Here is a 21,149-nt window from a genome sequence, read left to right as displayed (position 1 = left end):
CAAACCTCTTTTGGTGGTACAAGGAGGACCAACTCAATATTTGGCAGGTGGTCATGATATTATGGCTGAAAAGTGTAGTTTACATGGAAGCCCTCAGCTCAGAAAGGCCCTTGGGACTGTGCTACAGGTGGAAACTCCTGTTTTGCCACAAAGTAACAAACAAACTGAGACCACAAACAGTCTGACAGAGAGGACAGAGTAGCAACAGCAAGGGAAAGTGAGAAATATCCACTGCTAGTTCATTTATTTACTGTCTGGCATCAGAGCTGAATGCCCTGTTAGCTGTATGAACAAATCCGTTGTTATCAGGCATGTCCAGCAGTAAAAAAAAAATTTGTTTTTTACACATTCCAGTAAGTTAACATAGTAAATGTAAACTTCAAGGGTTAAAGTGTATGTTACTTGAATATTAACACTGCAGGATCATTCATTTTTAATCGTTTTCATGTAATTTCATAGCCTAGAAATCTAGACGCCTCTAGCGGCCGCAAATGGAATTTGCTCCGGGGCCATGTACAGCCTTTTGCTGTACTGGTCTGGCTTGCTAGGCTATTAATTTCATGGACTTTTTTGCATTGTTAGACTCTGAAGATGAGCTGGTGAGTATCGACAACCGCAAACGTCACGCTTAAAACTGTTTAATGATCCAAATTACATAGCAATGTGTTATTTTGTGTTATCTTAAAGGGATAATCCGGAGTAAAATGCACTTTAGGTCAATTTATGGGATGTTGGGAGTACATACGTTGAGTCGATATCAAAATCATGTCATTCGGATGTGTTATGAGAATTTCGATTTGACCGTTTTTAGCCAAAAGTTGTTAGCCTGGAAGTCAGAGGGGCATATCGTTTTGCCGCTACAAAACGCTATTTTTATACCTCTTCCACAGCTCCAAACAACATAACACTTACGTGGTAGTGAGTAGAGGGTCCCTAAAGCCAAACTGAAGTGTCCCGAGGTCTTCACAGACACATTTTCGGAAAGGTACTGACTTGATTAAATTCATTCTGGACTCTATATCCGACCACATGAAGACCTCGGGACACTTCGGTTTGGCTTTAGGGACCCTCTACTCACTACCACGTAAGTGTTATGTTGTTTGGAGCTGTAGAGGAGGTATAAAAATAGCGTTTTGTAGCGGTGACATGATTTGCCCCCTTCACTTCCAGGCTAACGACTTTTGACTAAAAACGGTCAAATCGAAATTCTCAAAACACATCCGAATGACATGATTTTGATGTCAACTCAACATATGTACTCCCAACATCCCGTAAATTGATCTAAAGTGCATTTCACTCCGGATTATCCCTTTAAGGCTCCATGATGCTTTCATGAAATGATTGTAGTTAAGCATTACAGAGTACAGATGGCAGGCAAGTTGCACATATCAGCGGGTGAAATGGTTGTTTAGACTAACAGTGCACATGTTTATTCGGGTGTTCAGAGCATGTGTGTGTGTGTGTTCGACACATTTCTTGATGAGTCGAGTGTGTCCAGGCACTGCAGCTGGAATCTGCTTTGCCTGCTCGAGTGTGGGTGTGTGTGTCGACTGAAGATCCCTTTGATGCACACCGACACAGCCGGATGTAATCAGAATTGTGCTTCAGGTGCTAAATAACACGAGCAACAGTCTGTGCTTTCACTTGTTAAAAAAAAACTTAAATGAGGAAGGAAAGATGAGCAGGGGCGGTACAACGTGTCTGTTTTGAGTGAAGTGAGGAAAGGAAACATGTGACAGTTTAAATCATGTCTAGACACATTGAATCATGTTGAGTGAACAACAGGTCTAGCCTATACTATCCCTAAAAATATATTGTGCACCTATACTTTGAATGAAAACACCAATAACTATTATTGAATATATATCCACATTGACAGTCTGAAGTGCGTGGCTCTGAAAAATAATGGCGCCACCTTAAACAAACACCACTAACACCGCCTACGGACAGATATTATTTGGTCTTATCTAAAGTGTGAGCTTAAAGTTTGAAGAGTTGCCGCAACACATTCATCCACAGTCTCTGATTTATGCGTCCATTAATGGAAAATGCTGTTATTTTTAACCATAGGCCTCTTTTTCCACATCTTTCACAGGTCTAAATTATTAATATTTGAAATTCTGTCCACTAATGAACAAGAACGCCTGGAACCTGGAATAAATCAGCTGCAGTTTAATCCAGGGTGGCAATCGTCTGTGCCAAATTAAAAGGGCTCTTTTTCCACTGACTATGACTCAGATTGTTATCACATGTGTCTGGATATGATTCTTACTGAGCTGGTTGTATATCTAATAAGTTTCACAGACGGTAAGAGTGAAGGTTGCAGGGATATAATTCAAGTGAAAAGATTAAAAACAAACAACCGACAAAATAATGTAAACGCTGCAACCTTCTGTCAGTCCAAAACGAGATAAATTCTTCCATCAAAGCACTTTTTACTGAAGAAAATAGCAGCTTTTAGGAGCAAAGAGATGTGCTGTAAACTTTGCTTTTACTTTCACACACACAACTGCCTTTGGACTGCGTTGCTGTTGTTTTTCAGATGGTTATTGTTGTGTTTTCGTGTTCTTTTTTAATATTGGTCTGATCTGAAGTCATTTTTACGCCAACAATTTTTTAGGCCCTAAATTCAGTGTTTTTTTAAATGGTATTTGATGCCCAACTGTGCTTCCTGATGTTGACAACACATCAACATTAGAATTAACTTTTTTTAAACATAATATTCATGAGCCTAAGCATATCATAAATCATGTTGGTTAAAGGGTTACAAAACAGCTGGGGCTGCACTAATGCAACCTTTATCATCTTATGTCCGGTTATTTAATATCAGGAACTGGATGAACACTAGTGGACTCTCTTTTGTTCTCCACCTTAAAATAATAATTTCTTGTGACATTTTTGACAGAATGGTCATAATAGATCAATTATAAGTGGTCAAACTAATCTGTTTCTCTCACCTTTTAGTCAGGTAGCTGGTGAAGTTCTTTCCAAAGCCAATGACACCCCAGTACTTTCCATTATAGACCCCTTCAAAAGCTTCATTGTGGGATAGGGGCACCTATAGATCCAAAAAAGCAGAGGTTATTTATGCAGTTTATGTGTTCATTTTTGCTTTTAAGTCAATTTTGAGTGTAACAGGTTGGATTCTAATCTATCACACATAATCAAGCCAATCAGCCCCAAATTCATTTTGCTGCATGACAAATAGTCCCATTAAACTGTCAGGATCATAGAAAAAACACTTAAGCAACAACAATATTGAACCCAGAGACCGCTGATTTCAGTTTCATGAAACCCAATCATGTTTTAAAGGAACTTTCTCTTTATTTTTTTGCACAGCACAATATGAGTGTTTTATATTCAACTCAGAGACTGCAGTTCTGCTTCACTCAAAGAAAAACCTCTCACTGACTTTCCTAGAAAAGGGAAGTCTTTGTGTTTGCTCTGCTCTGAATAGAAGTGAAACTCATTTGCTTAGAGTTCAATCTGATTGAACAACAGAGAAAATAAGCCTGTTCCTTTTCCAGGCAAAAGCTCTGAGCTGTGCAAGAAACTTATTTTTCAGTGAAACACAGTACAGTTGCAATCCCGTGCAATCAAATTAAAGAATAATCCTAACTGCTGTGTTGGGATCAATGAAATCTGAAAACACCAGAGGATCATCCGTGCATGCAATAAATAAAGCAAACTGAACAAATACAGAATCTATCCAGTGATCGAATCTGGAGTTTATTACTGTCTCCCAGGACCAAATAAATACCTGTTGCACACTGGAGTTGTCCAGGAAGGAGAGCAAAGCATGGCTAAAAGAGGAGGGGGAGGTCTCGTTATTCACCACAGCAACCTGGATCCCCTTCGGATCTCCTCCAACACACAAAGCGATCAGAGAGATCTGGATGACGGGCAGCAAGAACTGAAAACACAACGAGCTGCGAACACACAGGAGACAGTAACATTTGAACATGTCACTTAGTGTCAACTTCTGCTATTTATAAGTAGACAAAGCTGTTATAATAGTGCTAACCACAACATACCCTGGCATTCTCTTCATCCGCACCATTGTTTTGATGACCAGGGCAGCGATGTTTCTCCCCTTCGGCAGCACGTGCCTGGCTCGAACCATCCAGTCCGCTGAGCACAAGTAAAACCCCGAAAATTAAAAAAAAAAAAAAAAATCACTCTAAAACATGATTTCACACACTCCTCTTTACGCATTTTCCAAAAAAATAATAAATTGATTATTTCGTAACACTGCATGTTTCAGTGGATATAATCACTATTTTAGAGGAAAAATTTATGAAATAATGTATATTAAAGGCGGGGTAGGGGATCTTTTTCTGGAACATTTTTTTACATATTGCTTGAAATACTCTTCACACCCCCATTGCAACCAATTAATTAAAAGTTTTGACACAAATATGAAAAGTTTTAGTGGCCTCTAGAACGTACAATCTAGGAAAAACAGTATCCAATCATTGCACAATGATTGGATACTGATGCCGTCTATCAAACTGCAATCTGCTCCTCCCTCCCCCTCCTCCCCCCTGTGCGCGTACCCTGCTCCGTGAACGTTCAGAAGCTTGGCAGGAAGCTAAACTAGAGCCAGCTTGGCTAGCACCTAGCATTATTAAACGTATAGTTATCATATACTAAATACTAAATACGGCAACGATCATGCTTGCTGTCAGAACAGCGCTCGTGCACCTTCGTGCTCGTGCGCGTTCATGTACTCTAGAGGCGTGCCTTCGGGGGGAAAGTGAAGAAAAGGGTTGGGACTTTTGACCTGTGTATTTTCAAAATGCAGCTTCACTGGACTCAAAATCCAGGATCTCCTACCCTACCTTTAATACTGTAACAATGTGACAGTCGTGAATAATCACAGATAAGTCTACTTAAACACATGTTTTTGTGTTAAAAACACAGAATTTTCACATTCTATTAGCGTCTCTCAAGACTTTCTGTCTGAAACACTTTGTTTTAGTTCCCATCTCTTCTGAGAGGCCCAGTCTGCTATGATTGGTCAAAAATAAAGAGTTAAAGAAAACAGATCATTCTTTGTTTGCGGCCCGACTAAATTTTAGGGAAGCATTAAGCAAACGTGCTTCATGTTGACGTCGTTAGGTGAAGGACGGAGCATAAAACGAGGTGTTTAGAGTCAGCATCTTCTGTGACAGAGTAAAACTTTCCAAATCTTCTCCATGGAGTATCCTTCAGAAAACTAAAGGAAAAAAACGCTTTCTGGAAACTCCAGAAATATGTACTTCATCGGCTAATTGTTTTATATGAATCAAACTACTCAGATTTATTTTTTATATCAACCTCACTGACCACATTAGATTATTTTTGGCTGCAGGATGCAGCTGTTTTCTAGAAAAGCGATAAAACCCCTGCAACATAGCTGCTGTGCACAGCACTAAAAGACAGAAAGAAGAAGTTGGCCTCTAGCTGGGGAGCATATTTGACGGTTAAAGAGTGACCGGTATTTCCCCTGAGAGTTAGACAGAGTTCAAAGAGATTTCAAATTAGATTTACATCAGTCAGCTGACGTTGCTCCATAGCTGCGATCATGATAACCATTATCTGAAAGCCGCCAATGTGCAGATAAGGTCTTGGTGATAAGTTGTTTATAAAGTTGTTAAGAAAGGCTGCGTTTGAATGTGTGAGTGAAAGGGATTCAGGCACAGAGTGTGGTGATCGATACGAGCGATACAGGTGAATGCTTTCAAAAAAAGCTCCAAACCCTCAAGGCCTTTTATAATGCCTCAGATGGGAACGTCCGATGGAAGGAAGCTCGAGCTGCTTCCCGGGAGGAGAAGACGCTTCAACAACACTTAATGTGTAACTGGAAACAATCCTGTCAATGTTAATACCTGAACATTTGGGAATTTCTTCTGTAATTGCGAGAATTGGTTGACTCTCATCCCGCGCGCTTTCAAACGACTGGCTGTTCTCCAAAGGTCCACTCTGCGGACTGGACCCTTGTTTCAAGCCGTTCTGGTCTGATGACTCACACAGCTGCAGGAAGGCATGCTCCAGGGTCTGCGGTGGAAGATAATCAGGGTTAAAACAAGTTAGACCAACAATAGCATTGTTTTCATTTTCTACTGTTGTTTTTGGGGAGTTTTTTGCTCCAAAAATACCACAAGATGACAACAATGTGCCCATAAAGTCTGCCTGAAAAACAGGTTATCTGCTCATTCATATTTCAGTGATCATCAAGGAAGATACAGTAAGTAGTGTGGACGTATGTCAGTTTCATAAACAACCTCTTAGCCAGGGCTACCAGCACCCCTGGGTACCAACAGAGTCCCCTGGAGGTTTAAACAGCATACTTACTGTTGCACTGTGTTGTTTCATGACTGCCTCTGGAGGACCTTCTGCCAGCAAATGTCCATTTCGCATGAGACCAACCTGAAGACACACGAAAAAGGAGAAACGTAAATCTTAAAATTGGGGATTTCTTTCAATTTTCTTCTCTCTTTTTCTTCGCAATTGATTGATCTAAAAACATCAGTCATCCCTCAAACTGTTGCATACACCCAAGCTCACATCTATTAAGAAAAATACACACAGACAAATCAGCTACAGCTCCCACGTTTGAGACGTGAGGATTCAGGATTTTCTATTCTTCATATTGGTTCTTAATAAAAATGTCTGAATGCTGCATTGGAAAGGCAAAGCTTGTCATTTCTTGAGCAAACACACTATTCATAGCAAGATGATTATTTTCATTTGTGAATCAATGTTAACCTTTAATGTATTATACACGGGGATTAAAGCTGCACTGGATTCATGATTATCAGGAATTTATTTCACCTTTCACGTTAACCTGAGTTTATGAAATCGGGGCAGGATGAAACGTTGACTTCTTCTTGTTTCGGTAGGTGAATGGCAAACTTTACCTCCTCTGTGTAGCGCGCGTGCCATAAACAAAAGCTTCGCCTGCGGTGTGGTGTGGTCAGAGTTTACCTCTTAAACCAGAGGGTGTAAGACTGATAAAAGCACAGTTTTCTAGGTCATGTCACTGAGACTTGACCTGGCAGAACACACTCCTTTATAATGCAGCGACTCATACCTGAACTGTTCATCTACATCACCTGACATACATCTATCAAGAGTCATAAAAGAAAACTAATCAGCACTTCTGCATCATTCCTCCCTCAGTTGATGTGGCTGTCTCTCATCCAGCTGATACTTAATCCAAAAGGCAGACGTCAACAGAGCTGGTTTATCTGAGGTTTTCATGCTCTATGTACATTTTTGTGTGTGTGCGTCTCATCAGTGAGAAGCTAAAGTGACCTTGGATCTTGTTTTGGATTGTGCAGCTTGAGAAAAAGTTTGAGTTATGCAGTCATTCAGGCTCGGCCTTCAGTCTGAATATGACAGTGTATCCACATAGTGTAAATACTTGCACCAATGACAAACTGATCCAGGGAGGCTTGTTGACACGTGTGTTAGATTACCAGATTCACACTGAGGTTCATGCATTGTGGAACATAAAAAGAGTGATGCATGTATTTTCTACCATCATGTGACAATAAATACTCAACTAAAATCCAGACGAATGGTGAGGCCCTTTCAGTTTGCAGCTCCCCAAAGCAGAGCGAGTGGCAACTTTTATTCTTCTTTATCTAATTTTAGATTTTTCTATACGTCTCTACCCTACATGTCTGTCTGTCTGCCTATCTATCTATCTTTCAGCTGTAGTTGGTGTGTATCAATAAATATCAAAAGTGTAGCTTTTTCTAGGTGAAACAAGAAGATGTGTTTTCTTCACAGAGATAAGTGATGGAGGATTATTGCACAACAGAACAGAAGTGACACTTCAGCTTCTAAAGTGATCCGACGATGTTACTTTTTCAGCATGTTTCCCTAATGGGTTGAAGAAAAATAAAACGTTGAGAGGCTGGATAGTTCAATAATGGGGAAATACAACTGATACAGAAAGCTGAAAGTTAAATGTTTAAAATACTCATTTTATCAAAGTCTCTTTTAATATTTCCAGACTTAAGTATCACAGATGTAGTAATACCAGCTGTATATCTTTATGATATTTGCAACGACGGGAACTTAATTGTGACGGAGAAATCACTGCTTCTAATTGAGGCTTGTTTTCAGTCCTGTTTATCTTTTTTGCCTTTAAAACCACCAGGCTGAGCATCATAAAACCTGGTGAAAAGGTGCGACTAAAAAGTAAAACACTGTTAAATTTAAAAGGATCCAGATCGCTTTCTTTCAATTTTCTAAATGGAGCCAATAAAGGATGAGCTTCTTAGTTTCTTTTAGGTTACTGTAGACTATTTGTTTTTTGTCTTCTTTCAGGACAAATGTTACAAATTCAACATTTTTTTGTAGTTAAAACCTTAGTGAGTTCAATTAATCTGCAACAACAGAGGAAATAGCTAAAGGTTTTATGGATTAAATGTCATTGACAAGAAAAAATATCAAGTGCAACAAATTGAAAATATTCAATAAAAGCTCAGTTGTCGCATACTGTTTAAAGCTGGAGAAAATGTATTCAGTTTGTCCGATTTTAGCAGCACTGGCATGCTATGGAAGCTAACATAAGCACCACGTGCATCTAAAATCATTTCAGACTAACTTTTTAAAGGTTTTTATGTTTAATCTATAATCAAAATCTTGAAAAATATGGCTTAAATGTGCTTCTGATAGCTATACAAATGATATGATGAAGAAGTCTTTTGGATAATGCATCATGTTCTGCGCAAAAATGCAAGCATTGTTATCAATAGAAACTGTTGCTGGACTGTCATGTAGGACTGATGTTAGTAGTATTGTTAAGCTGAAAATGTCAAAGGGAAATATGAGGCAATTATTTCCCTCTAATCCTGTTTGACTGCTCAGTTTACACCTTTAGGATGGGGAAATACCTAAATGTGCTGACACAAATACAACAGTCTCAGTTACATAAGAGTAAATGTGTTCCGTGGTAAATTAGCTTAGCTCGGGACGCCAAAGTCAGAGAAAACAACCTCAATTCTGGGCTGGTGTTCAAGTATTTTTGCCAAATTAACAATGGCAAAATCCATTTTAAACATCATCCACAAATTAATTCATGGTACAAAATCATAATCTACAGTGCAAACTTTCAGCTGCAAAAGATTTGGCTTCCTGGACTTTGCAAAGACGATTACTGGTGAAACAGAGAATGAACTCTTGGAATTAAAGGATTTATGGTTTTGAGAAGGTGACACAAATCTATTGTATTTATATAGCACTATAGGCTGTGTGAGGCCTTGCTGCTCAGCAGGTAGCTGCATTATCAAGCAGTTTTGACCTTTAGGCAGCAGTGCTTTTCCATCCTACGCTCTGTTTCCTTTGAATTTGTATGTTGCCAGGGTGAAGCTCAGACTATGGAAAGTTTTAGGCACAGATTTCTTTCCTTGGCTGTATTCAAGGTAAACACAAGAAACTTGTGCTGAAAAAAAAAAAAAAAATATGGCTTTTTATGGCTTAGCTGTAATGGGTCAGTGGATATGTTTTGTTTCTTACTCAGCTCAGACAGTTTTACATCCATTTTTCAGTGTTAATCACTGCTTTCTCTGTAGTCAAACAATGCAACCTTTTCTGATATATTTTGATTCTTTATGTTTTGTCTTTCTTCCTGGTTCTGTCAAGGTATCAAGGTATCAAGGTATCAAGGTTAAATTTATTGCCATATAATGTTAAAACACAATAGGAATTCTTAGCAGCCAATACACGCATTAATATGGTTGACAAAAACAAAACAGACATAAACAGGACCATAGTGAAAGTGCGGGATAAACAATAAAGTGCATTCAGTTCTGGGGAATGTTTGAGTTGTGGTTGAATAGCCTGGCAGCTGTGGGGAAAAAGCTCAGGCGATGCCGGGACTTCCCAGCTCCCAGTCTCCTGTTCCTTTCTCCACCCTCAGTTAACCTTGAGTTGCTCCTGGTATTTTTGGGAGATTGCTGTTTGTCTGCTCCCTGTAGACTCTGGTTGCTCCACTACAGCTTCCCTGAGTTAACCTAAGCTTTGCTCATTACACTTTGGATTTTGAACGCTTACCTTTAAGGGGAAGGGTATCTTGTTACAGACATTGAAATCAATAAGGACAAGGTTGGCATTTACGCATCGTTATCTTACTTACAGATTGTCTCAGTAAATCTACTCAAAATCTGTTGAATATGTCACAAATTTATAAATGTATTTCTTTAAAAAGGTCAAATGACTTCATAAGTTATAGTTGTTTATCGCAGCAGTCTACAGTGTAGAAACATGCAATGCATACTTTAATAAACAGACAGGGAAGCCTCTGTAAAACTTCAATCTCTCATGCGCTCCCTGAATTTCACCTTTTGTCCCTCCTGTCAGAGCTAATAAATATAAATTCCATCGTTCATGCACAGACTCATTATGACTGTACGCAGGACAAGAGAGGTTTTTTGTTTAATTTGTCTGTTAATAAACATGCATACGAGTTCAGCGCGTGTGTGCACATATGAATTATCTCACCACATTGGCTTGCCTGGCCTCTTCTATATAATGTGTAGTGATGATGACAGAGGTTTTTCCCGTCTTCACGATCTCCACCAGATGTTGCCAGATCCTAGAGCGAAGACCACGGAAAAAGCCAAACACATTACATAACACTTGGCATGCTCACTGATGAAGTTTTCACGAGCTTGCAGCTTTGCCAACTACAGTTTCCCTGCCCGCCGTCTGATCCGACCAGGCTTTGTGATTACACAATGACACTGGAGCAACACCCTGAGGGAGAGCAGTATGCTTTAAAAAAAATGCCTGCCTTTCCAAAAGACAGTCATAAATGTTTGTGTAGAAAAAGAGAGAGCAAACATTTATGGCTTGTCAGGTTGTAAAATTCAGGAGATATCCTAAAGGCCCACATAAGTAGTGTCTGCAGCAGGAAATTAGAAGCGTTGTCAAATAATATCCTCAGACAGACACTTATAGCATCATTTTAGCTGCTTACAACTTCATTACAGTGTGTGGACACAGCTGTTGCATTTTCAGATTAAAATAACATGGGGTGGAAAAGTATTGGCTATTTTGGATGCGTAAATTGTTGAAGGTAATTGTAATATTCTTTTAAAATGCACTTCAAACGTGATCTTGATTCTCATAAATAGCAAAGCCAGGCTAAATACTGAATAATCAATGTTACAAATAAAAGATACAAGATTTGATTATCGATTCTTCTTGTAACAAATTACAGTTTAACTCTTTTTCTCCTGGCACATCAGAGGAGCTCATCTGAGCTTATTAAGCCATTCTTCATTTTGTCACATTGTAATTGATAGAGATATTGATAATGAAAGATTTTAAACCACAGACCACAATCGCTGCCGACTTAATTAAGTTCTGCTTATGTACAGTTAAGCTAAAACCTACAGCGTTCATACCCATGACAAATCTTTATCAACATTGTACTTTAATTTGACCAATAAGCTTCTTTTAGGCGGGAAATGGATTTTAATTTATTTTTAAATTTTTTGTTATATTTTTTTTACTAAGGAATGTCTGATGCAACAGTGGCGAAACCCGGAGAACAACAGTTTGCAGACCTGCTGCATGAACAGAAAACAGGTGACAGTTACATACTTCGACCTGAGGACAGGGTCCACTCCGACTGTTGGTTCATCCAGGATGAGCAGCTCTGGATTCTGCAGCAGAGCAGCTCCCAGAGACACTCTTCGCCGCTGACCCCCGCTGCAACACACAGAGAAAACAAATAAGCAAATAAAACCAGCCAAAAATGAAAAGGATGAAGCATCTCCCATGTTCCTGATTAGTTTTAAGTAGTAGTCTATGGAGTGAAATCTGTTTCATCGACGTGGGCGCACACACATTTAACAAAGCAGGAAGATTTGAACATGAGCGTATCTGTAAGGTTTGACAGTAAAAATGCGCACACGGAATACTGATGTAAGTTATTTTACAAATTGTTTAAATTGCTTGGCATTAGGGTGTGTATTCAAACAAACATTTGCAAGAAATCCCAAAGTTATCCACAAACATTTCTAAATTGTGTGATAACCTAAACATTTGTAACCACTGTGAAACTAGATTTCACTCCATAGTGATCCAGCTGGCTTCTATGCATGCCACTCAGTCCACAGAATGGTGAAAAGCCAAGACAAAACGTTCAAGATGAACCTGCCTGACGAGTCAGAGGTAAACAACAACACCCAAGGCGGGTGCGCTGTGACGTGATGTGATCTACACACATTTTAAAAATAATGTTTTTTTCTTTCTTTAAAAAAAAAACACATCATACAAAGCAGATTTATTCTACACTGTATCAAAGAAACTATAGAGAGCGATGTAAAACAGATCATGACTACATGTGGAGCATGTTTGTTCATATCAGAAATATCTTCCATGCTGCATGCAGTTGATGGTTTCAGCTGCTTTGTATCGTTTAAGACACAACAAGGCACGCCTGTTATGACATCACTGACCCAACAGGCTGTTAGGAGTAAAGGCCAGAACACAAGCTCTGAAACAGGATTCATCTTTACAGCAAAGTCACCTACAGTATAACAATGGTTTTATCCTGAAGTTGCCACTCAGTGACTAGACAGGCTGTTAAATCAAAATAAGAAATATTCCATGAACAGCGAATGAAAGAGGGGCCTCTGAAAGCAGAGGGGTCTTTGTAATGATTCAGGGATGAGAGTTTAGAGCTGAAACAACAGATGGAGATTGCTTTGCCTACAAGAGCTGCAGATTATGAGATGTATAAAAGGACTATTTGATGGGATGTTGTCGAATATTATATTCTTAACCTGTACCGATTGATTTTTTAACAGCTTGAAAAGGTGCTCTGCTCTTTAAAAACTGTCAATCCAAGCTGCCAGAATCTTCTCGTCAGTAGGTGGGGGAAACTGATACGATCCCTTGTTCAGAGGGAAAACCAACATGTTGCAGACCTGCAGGCCAATCAGGAAACTCAGAAAAAAGCTGCAGGTGGAGTGGCAGCCTCTGATGCAAATGGAATTCTTGCTTATTTACATATGCAGCAGTACTTCGGTGCATGGTAATATCTACTAAAGGAAGCAACGATGGATTGTTCTAAAGCCTAAAGCCTGCAGCATAATGACAGCAGATGGTACTCTCTGAAATTGGTATTTTTTTATGCTTTTGTGGACATTTGAAGGCTATACAAACAGCAGTGATGCCAAAAAAAATAAATCTATTTTTATTTGATTTCGAGAGTAAAATATACTAAATCCTTAACCTTTCACCTGGAATTCTAAACACTGACTTTTCACTCATTTTAAGCCCGATAAATGTTGGTTTCAATTTAAATAATTTCATAACTTTTTTATTACTTTTTTTAAACCCTTCTTAGCCTTCTTGGGATCAAGCAAAAGTTTCACCACTGAGGGATACAGCTTTTAAAAGGCAATATTACAATAAATGTCACAATATCTGACTTTTCCCTTTCCTATTATCAGTCTCATATTACTTTGCAATCACTTGCTTTATAACCTCCTAAGAGAGAGAGAGATAATATTTGTTCAAAGTCTACAGAACATCATAAACTGGTTGTATTTAGGGTTTTAATGCTTTTGGCTGCACACCACATCTAACATCTCTGAAAACTATTACTGTCTGTGTTTCATAACCAAAAAATATATATATTTAGAGAAGAACTGTAATAAAAAGACTAAAATAATAATCATGTAAAACAATCGGTCACGTGGAGTGTAATAATGTCTATATGTGGTTTTACCTGAGATTTCGGACCAGGCTGTGCTTTTGAGGTAGATCCAGAAAGTCAATGAGAAAGTTCATGCGCGCCTGCGTCTCCTTCGACGTCAGGCCGTGGATTCGGCCAAAGAAAGTCAGCGTGTCGCTGATCGTGAACTCATTGTACAGCGCCAAATCCTGTATAACACAAACATAACTGTGTTTCAAGCAGTGGTATGAGTGGATGTGTCCTTCTTTACAGATGCTTCACCAAAGAGCTGATGCTTCCCCACACAAGGATCTTGGTTGTCTTGACTTTAGTCAATAACATGCACACTGGTCTGGATTGAAATGTTATAAATGAAGGTCAGATGCATCTATGGCTTCCCCTTGTCAGAAATCTACAGACAGCAGTCATAAATATCTACATTAATATCCATTAAAGGATATCTTGTAAACATAAATCACAGGATATATTACAAATTGCTGGCACCTTTGTTTGCATTATAAGAAATTAAGTCATCTGTGAGATCAGACAACATGTATATGAGGTTTCTTGTTCCTTCCTTTCTGGGTCACAGATCACTTCCTGTGTGGATGAACATGATGCTCAGGTTTATACACAGAGGTCTATATGCCATGTATGTTATCGGTCTCATCAGATATCCAGTCTGACAGTAATGAGGTTCATGTCACCCAGCAACAAAGACTAAATTACAGCGAAACCCTGGAGCAGGGCGCTGGTTATGGCTGTAAAGAGCAGCTCTCTGTGAAGATTGCCGCATTTGGAATTTTCTGTAGACACAAACAAGCTTAAAAGCTTCAACAGACAACAAACTGCCAAGAATTTGACTGGGAATCTATTGACTTTTAACAAGCTGAATGTAAGACTGCAAGACCTCTTCCTAAACTTAACGAGAGGTTTAACTAAAGGGTACCAAATAGAGATAGAAAACAATAACACAACTTTATGTTAATGTAAAAGCCTTGAGTTAAATTAATGTGTGCCTTCTTTGAATTTGTTGTTTACCTGTGGCATGTATCCAATCCGCTTCCCTGGGACATCGTGACCAGGAAATCCAGGTGGCTTCCCCAACACAGTGATGTGACCCCGTGAGATTTTCAGGGTTCCCACGATGCACTTTAGAAGCGTAGTCTTCCCACATCCGCTGGGCCCCAGAAGGCCATAACTGCACGAAAATCATGGAAATGTCACATGAAAGACAAAGGATCTACGTCAAATCTCTTTGGCTCTGATGCCTTTTATAATCATCATATACAAAAAGACATACGCGGTAACAATACGTTAAACAGGAAACAAAATGTTTCCACATCATTTTTAAAGTTAAAAAAATTATTTCTCTAAATCCTGACATGCTGCTAATTTGTCAAAATTGGTCTACAGCATGTTCTGGATACAACAAAAGAGGAAAAACTGGCCTTCTGCGTGCCCCGCAACAAGCATCTTGCTTTTCTTTTAATTAGCCTACATCATTTTAGTTTTCATGATATCCTGATTCCATTATAGCATGATTCGACAAGCATGAAAAACAGTCGTATGGGCAGTATGTTCGTAATAAATCAATGAAAAAGTAACTTTATCACATGCACCCTGTTCTTATCCTCTCCTGTACAGTATGTCTGCTTTGCTGTTTTGTACTTGTCCTGGCAGGATGAATAAATAGGAGGCCTTGCTGACGTAGACTTTGCAGTCTTATTATTCATTCCTCTGTCGTTTCAGTACAGGAGAATGAACAGCAACCTGAACATTAACTTATTTCTGTCTGATGTTTTTTCTTGTTGTTGCCTTTTTTCCCCCCCCAGTCTTTCTCATGTCATTTGTCACAAAAGGAATGCAGGTCTTTATGAGAAAAGTGGCATGTAAACCATTTATAATGAGGCTCACTTACTGAGAAAGGACAAGACAACTGACATAGAACGCAATAGACATGCACTAAGCATTTAAGTTCTCAAACTCATTGTCTCAAACTCTCTCTGTCCTTTGGAGTGATGGAATTTTCCTGTTCTGGTTTCAAGAAAAAAAAACAATGTAGATTTATTGAAGGTAAACAGGACAATCCAGCAGGAAATTGACATGTTTGGCTACTGCTCTGTCAGAAGATGAATGACAAAAGGAGAGGGTGAGCAGGCTGGCCCCGGTGTCCCAGCACCTCACCCAAGAATGCAAACATTTTGCATGCTGACCAGAAACAGAAGGACAAATAGTTGTTGGAGCCTGTTAGCGCTACAGAGAGGGAGACAGAGGTATTAAGATCCTCAGACTCTCAACATTTCCAGCATTTGAGTCTGCTATGTCTTTTTCTCTGACTCCCTAAACATGGCATTTGGACTTTTCTTCAATCTAAATTTGAAGTCAGCCTTCAAGAAAACTAATTTGTAATTTTATGGGTTAAAAAAACACTGTTACAGGCCATGATGTAGAACATCAACCGCCTGAAATTACAGCCAGACTTGAGTCAGTGTGGCTCCACTCACATGTGTCCCTGTGGTACAGACAGGTTCAGGTTACTCAGGACCTTCAGTTTGCCATACGACCGGCACACATCTCGGCATCGGATGGCAAAATCACCCTGCGCAGCAGGCAGAGACGCTTCCAAATCAGCTTTCATATTCCCCTCCTTCAGCTGGAAGAGAGAAAACACTTTGTTAAACACCAGTAATGGCCAAAATGCAGATCTTGACAATTTCCATGCAACAGCAATAACTCATGAGATGATTCACTTTGTCAGTTTGTCATCAAATGCACATACAATATGCTTCACAAGGGCTTGTGATAAGCTATCCGTACTTCAAAATCATTCGTGGTTTATAAGAACTGATATTTAACTGTGACTCTTTTTCAAGTCTTGTAACCATATCAGAGAAAAAGATTAGGTTTTCTGCTACTGAGAATAAAATATTGTGATGCAAATTTTTAGGAGGATAGCAGAAATGACAAAATATTTAGGGAACTGAATATCAATCCAGAAGGCTTTTTAAGGTTGTAACATGATTAATCAGTCCTTTTAAATGAATGCTTTTATATGCAGAAAATATTCAATGCAAAGTCAACTCAGATCAGAACCCTTAACCTAGATGTTTGTTGGTGTCACTGAAGATATTCTTTGTTAATGCTAATGACCAGATATAATGGAGATTTGTAAAATAAGGAAAAACAAAGAAACGTAACTCCTAAAGTAAACTTCACGAGCATCCTTTGATTCGGTAACTGAATCTAATTTCATTTTTATCAGCCATGACATGCTCCTGTTGCTGGAAACAGAGTCCCAGGCATTTAAGCTGTTTAAGAGATGGACACAACAACTTGGCAACGTGGAAAGTCTTTTGAGTGAAATCCCCCTGAAGGTCAATAAATGCTGGCTCCACAAAGTCTCCAATAGACTCACATTCAAAAAGCTGCCACTTCTTTCATGGAACACTAAAGCAAATATGTCTTCTACTAGTTATTATGAAGCCATGAGCTTAAAATAAGTGTGCTGGTGGTCCAGCAAATATCGGGCCTCAAACTGAGGTATTTTTGGTGGCCTGACTCGCTTGACTGACAGAGTCTCTGGGAGTGATTGAGAAGTTGTTTGGGTAAAAGAGGACATCAGGTTCATTCCCTGGTGACGGAGGAACATTCAGTCATGTTTTGACTCATGACTGTTTTTTTTTTGTCATCACTTATCAAAGGAGCAGGCAGAACATTTAACACAGTATGTGTTCAGCTGTTTTAAACAGTTTTTGGCTCACTGTAATTATGACTTGTTCTTCAGCTACCTGAACAAACACATCTTAAAAATGTCTTTAACACCCAGTTTTTTTATTTTCATGCTTATCACATATAGTCACTTCTGGCTCCAAAAGAAAACAAGATGCCAAATGACAAAACTGAGACCTCAAAACATTCGTCCGTGACCCATTTAGTGAAGTTCTATAAGTGCTTTTCACTGTTTTTGCACAGTATATTGTTGATAAAGACTGTTGAGTCTGATTCCTTCAATGTTTTTATATAAGAAAGGTAAAAGTGTATAAAGTAAGAGTTTTTTTCAAAGGCTGCACAAATGTCATAATCGCTTTTTGTCCTCGACATCCACGGCCATGAAACTCTGTTCGCTTGTTGTGTATAAAGAATATTCTTGCTTGCATGTGATGAACTCTGTGAGAGCTGAAATGTTCCATGTTGGCTTGGATGAAAGGTGGATGACACAGATGATCATTTGTAACTTTCCATTCCTCAGTCGAGTTGATCAAGTTTCTGTCAGTAAGTGTTTGTGCAATGCAGCCTCGCAGCAAGTTCATGAAATGCTCACGGACAGACGAAAAATCCATTTAAACAAAGCAAGTTTAAGGGATATTGGTAGTTTCGATTCTTAGCTTTTAAACTATTGATCAAGCCTCGTAATAAAAACCCTCTTTGCAACGTTACCCTGATTGCTGGGAAAAGCCTAATTTTTAGGTAACCAATATGATGATTCCAAACTCATACTTCCAACTGAGGCACATCACTTAGAAAACTGAGCTGAGTATGACAAAAACAATGGAAATTTTGTGCAGTTTGACTGAAAAATACATAAATATTTCACATTTTAAGAATATCCCTCATAAAGAGTGGGCTGGTTTTTAAGACATTCTTCATGTTTTCATATTTCTGTATCATATTGTGACAAACAAATCATTTTCATTGCTCAATGATGTTGTCACAGTTCCAGATCCCCTAAATTTAGATGATTTTTAGATGTTGTTTCCTCTTAATGTCATCACACCTGGTGGTTTGTACCTTACAAATTCCGGGCAGGCATTTCATTGGTTGTTTCTTCCTTATTGTTATTGTTTGAAACAGGGAGGAAATGTATCATGTGAAATAGAGAATATATTTTTTTTTTTTTGTATTTTTGCCACTCCTACAAGCACATGAACACAACTGATGTGTGAATAGTATTAAGCAATGCAGAATATAGAATCGAACCCTCTAAAAACTGAGAGGAACTTACTTCTCAGCTCTGATGACTAGACTAATGTATAGTAGAGTAATAACATTTGACTCTTGAGTGAGATTTAATCCTGAGCAGAAGTTTGAAGCTCTGTCAGCAGAAGTGAAAGGGCTTTGCTACAAGCAGGTGGGGAAAAAGGCACACTATTCTTCTCAGTAATCCAGTAGTCAAACCACTCAGGGAAGCAACCAGTTCTGTTTTGATCAAATAATGTAAGCAGGGAAACTATTTGACCCTTTAAAATAAGAAAAGGAACATCAAACACTGATATTCCTCATGGCATCTGTGCACCACAACACAACGTCGGCAGACATAAATGTGTGGGTCCTAAAACAATCCTCAGCACTCTAATCTTTAATAACAGCCTTCCTTCATGGTCTTCCAACTAACTCCCTCTGTTTAATCCAACATTTCTCATTTTCCAGCGAGGAGATTAGGGAGATTGTATTGCATAATCTGGTCATTTGGTGGGTCTCACCTTTGACACTAAATCTGCAAACACACATTTCTCCCTCATTCTGTATAAACCAGCCTGTGGCTCCCTGACGGTGAGACCATTTCAGACAAAAAAAAAAACAGTCTGTCAATGTGAGTGACATTAACAGATGAAGATACCTCACCGGCTGAAGAAAGCACTGGAAATTCAAGGAGCTCTTGCAGCAAAAACTCACCCAGAGAGAAGATGTGGACAAGAAGAAGAGAAGAGGATGAAGAGCTACAGATGAGTGAGTCCACACAATGAAAACAGCCCCTAAAGAGCATGTGAAGATCAGCTGACGCAAACATCTCGGTGGCGTAAATGCAAAGTTGAAGAACAGGTTCGGTTCAGCAGGTGGAGGACGCGCACACTTCCCAGCAAACCTCTAACGGTCGTTTTGAACCGCAACTCTGCGTTCTTACAAATAGACATATTTGACAAATCGACATATTTGTGGCCAAAATGCCCATTTTCTCCCTTAAACGTCGTAGAATGAATGCGTTTGGATAAATTGACCCAGCATTTGACTCTACTGGCCGTTGCACTTCGAGACTTTGAAATTCAAATGCTTGAATATTTCATCCAAAAACTATTTTTTCCCCTCTCTTCCAACCAAGAGACGTGATGGGCATGCCGATAATTGTAGAAACCCAACATGCGCCCCTGCATGCTCTTCTGTGTGAACACCTCCTTCTGATATTGACCTAAATAAGCTCAACAAAGCCTCTATTTTCATTCAGCTCTGGTGATCAGGAAGAATTCCTACCTCGTTTGCCAAGTTGTTGCGAATTTGCGTCACCGCCAAGTGGAAGAAAACGGGTTAGAGAGGCGCGCTCAAATCTGTCAAAACGCAGCGTGTGAGACCAACCGCTCAAGAGTGGACAACTGGCCGCTTATAAGCCGGGCCTCTGTAGTCTACGCGCACGGGCCGACCCTCCACTTTCACTTCTCATCAGCGCGTCACACAGGATGTAAGCGATAGGCCTACAGAGGAGGATGGCGCGCCCTCGCTCCCTCTACGAGCGATAACACTCATCCTCCCGCCATTTATGCCTTACAATGTCGCTCTCGCCTTTGACTTGTCGTGAAAGAATAGATCAGAACGCAGGTCGCAGGTTGCAGCGACTGCGTGCATCCAGCAGAGTACCACTCCATCCCGCTGCAGCAGCTCGTCGGGGCCTGCTGTCAGAGAACCGTGCCGATCTCGTCTGATTCCCACAAAGATATTTGCGACCAGTGCTACCCAAAAGCATCTTACCCGCTGCTCCTGCATCTCGGTGCAGCTCGCAGGTCCGGTTGTCGCATCACTCAGGCCGGCAGCCTCCGCAGCCATGGCAGCAGAGAGGAGGAGGGCGAACCGGACAGCCGGCTGGGTCTCTGCAACAGAGCGCCACAGAGGGGGGAGAGGGAGAGGGATGGATGGATGGATGGGCTGTGGGAAGTTTTATGTTGAAGCCAGACAGAGTGTTTTAATACTCAGAGCAGCGACTGATTTAGAAACATATTTTTTGAGGATTTTATGATGGATTTACCTATAAACCACTGTCTGTTTGGGCCACAGTGCGCCTACAGCTGGAGCGTGGAGTTGCAGTTCATATGAATTAACCTGTAGCTGTATGTGCTGATAAATTCAGATAAAAGATCCAATCTACTGTGAAATGTGTTGCCTTGAGGAAAGGAGGGGTTTTTTCAATTGATTTTCAAAAGACATCAGACAGTTATGGTGTCACTTTTTGAAAGTGAAGCTGATCTGGAAACAAAAATCCTAACATTTACATGTAAAATTCTTAATTACTATAAATATTGGATCAAGTGAACCTGCGGTATCTCATTCAGCAAATGGTCTTTAGGAATCTGAACTGTGTCTCTGTGGGTTAGTTCGGTAAAATATGTCACTAATCTGTATGTGATCCATCTATAGAAAACCTTCTTTCGTGGCAAATGACGTTAATGTTCTACTCAAAACTCTGAAAATACGT

The 21,149-nt window shown here is 39.6% G+C and overlaps 1 protein-coding gene across 2 annotated transcripts in view; it reads right to left on the bottom strand.

Annotated features, from left to right (window-relative positions):
- Positions 1–20,543, bottom strand: part of abch1 (ATP-binding cassette, sub-family H, member 1) — a 34,798-nt gene extending 14,255 nt beyond the window's left edge. The window contains exons 1-11 of one of the 2 annotated variants that reach the window (XM_075480375.1): positions 20,429–20,543; positions 16,195–16,343; positions 14,729–14,888; positions 13,742–13,896; positions 11,605–11,712; positions 10,498–10,591; positions 6,337–6,411; positions 5,871–6,039; positions 4,035–4,131; positions 3,761–3,929; positions 2,958–3,058 (exon numbers count right to left, since the gene is read on the bottom strand). In XM_075480375.1, coding sequence (XP_075336490.1) covers positions 2,958–3,058; positions 3,761–3,929; positions 4,035–4,131; positions 5,871–6,039; positions 6,337–6,411; positions 10,498–10,591; positions 11,605–11,712; positions 13,742–13,896; positions 14,729–14,888; positions 16,195–16,343; positions 20,429–20,503 — 1,352 coding nt within the window. In that variant the 5' untranslated portion in view covers positions 20,504–20,543. Of the gene's footprint in view, positions 1–2,957; positions 3,059–3,760; positions 3,930–4,034; positions 4,132–5,870; positions 6,040–6,336; positions 6,412–10,497; positions 10,592–11,604; positions 11,713–13,741; positions 13,897–14,728; positions 14,889–16,194; positions 16,344–19,936; positions 20,038–20,428 lie in introns of those variants that run through there. The other variant, XM_075480385.1, reaches the window with a different exon arrangement.
- Between the last annotated feature and the right edge of the window lie 606 nt (positions 20,544–21,149).

The sequence above is a fragment of the Odontesthes bonariensis genome, chromosome 2 (assembly GCF_027942865.1).
Source record: "Odontesthes bonariensis isolate fOdoBon6 chromosome 2, fOdoBon6.hap1, whole genome shotgun sequence".
NCBI lineage: Eukaryota > Metazoa > Chordata > Actinopteri > Atheriniformes > Atherinopsidae > Odontesthes > Odontesthes bonariensis.
This window is presented reverse-complemented; position numbering and strand designations above follow the sequence as displayed.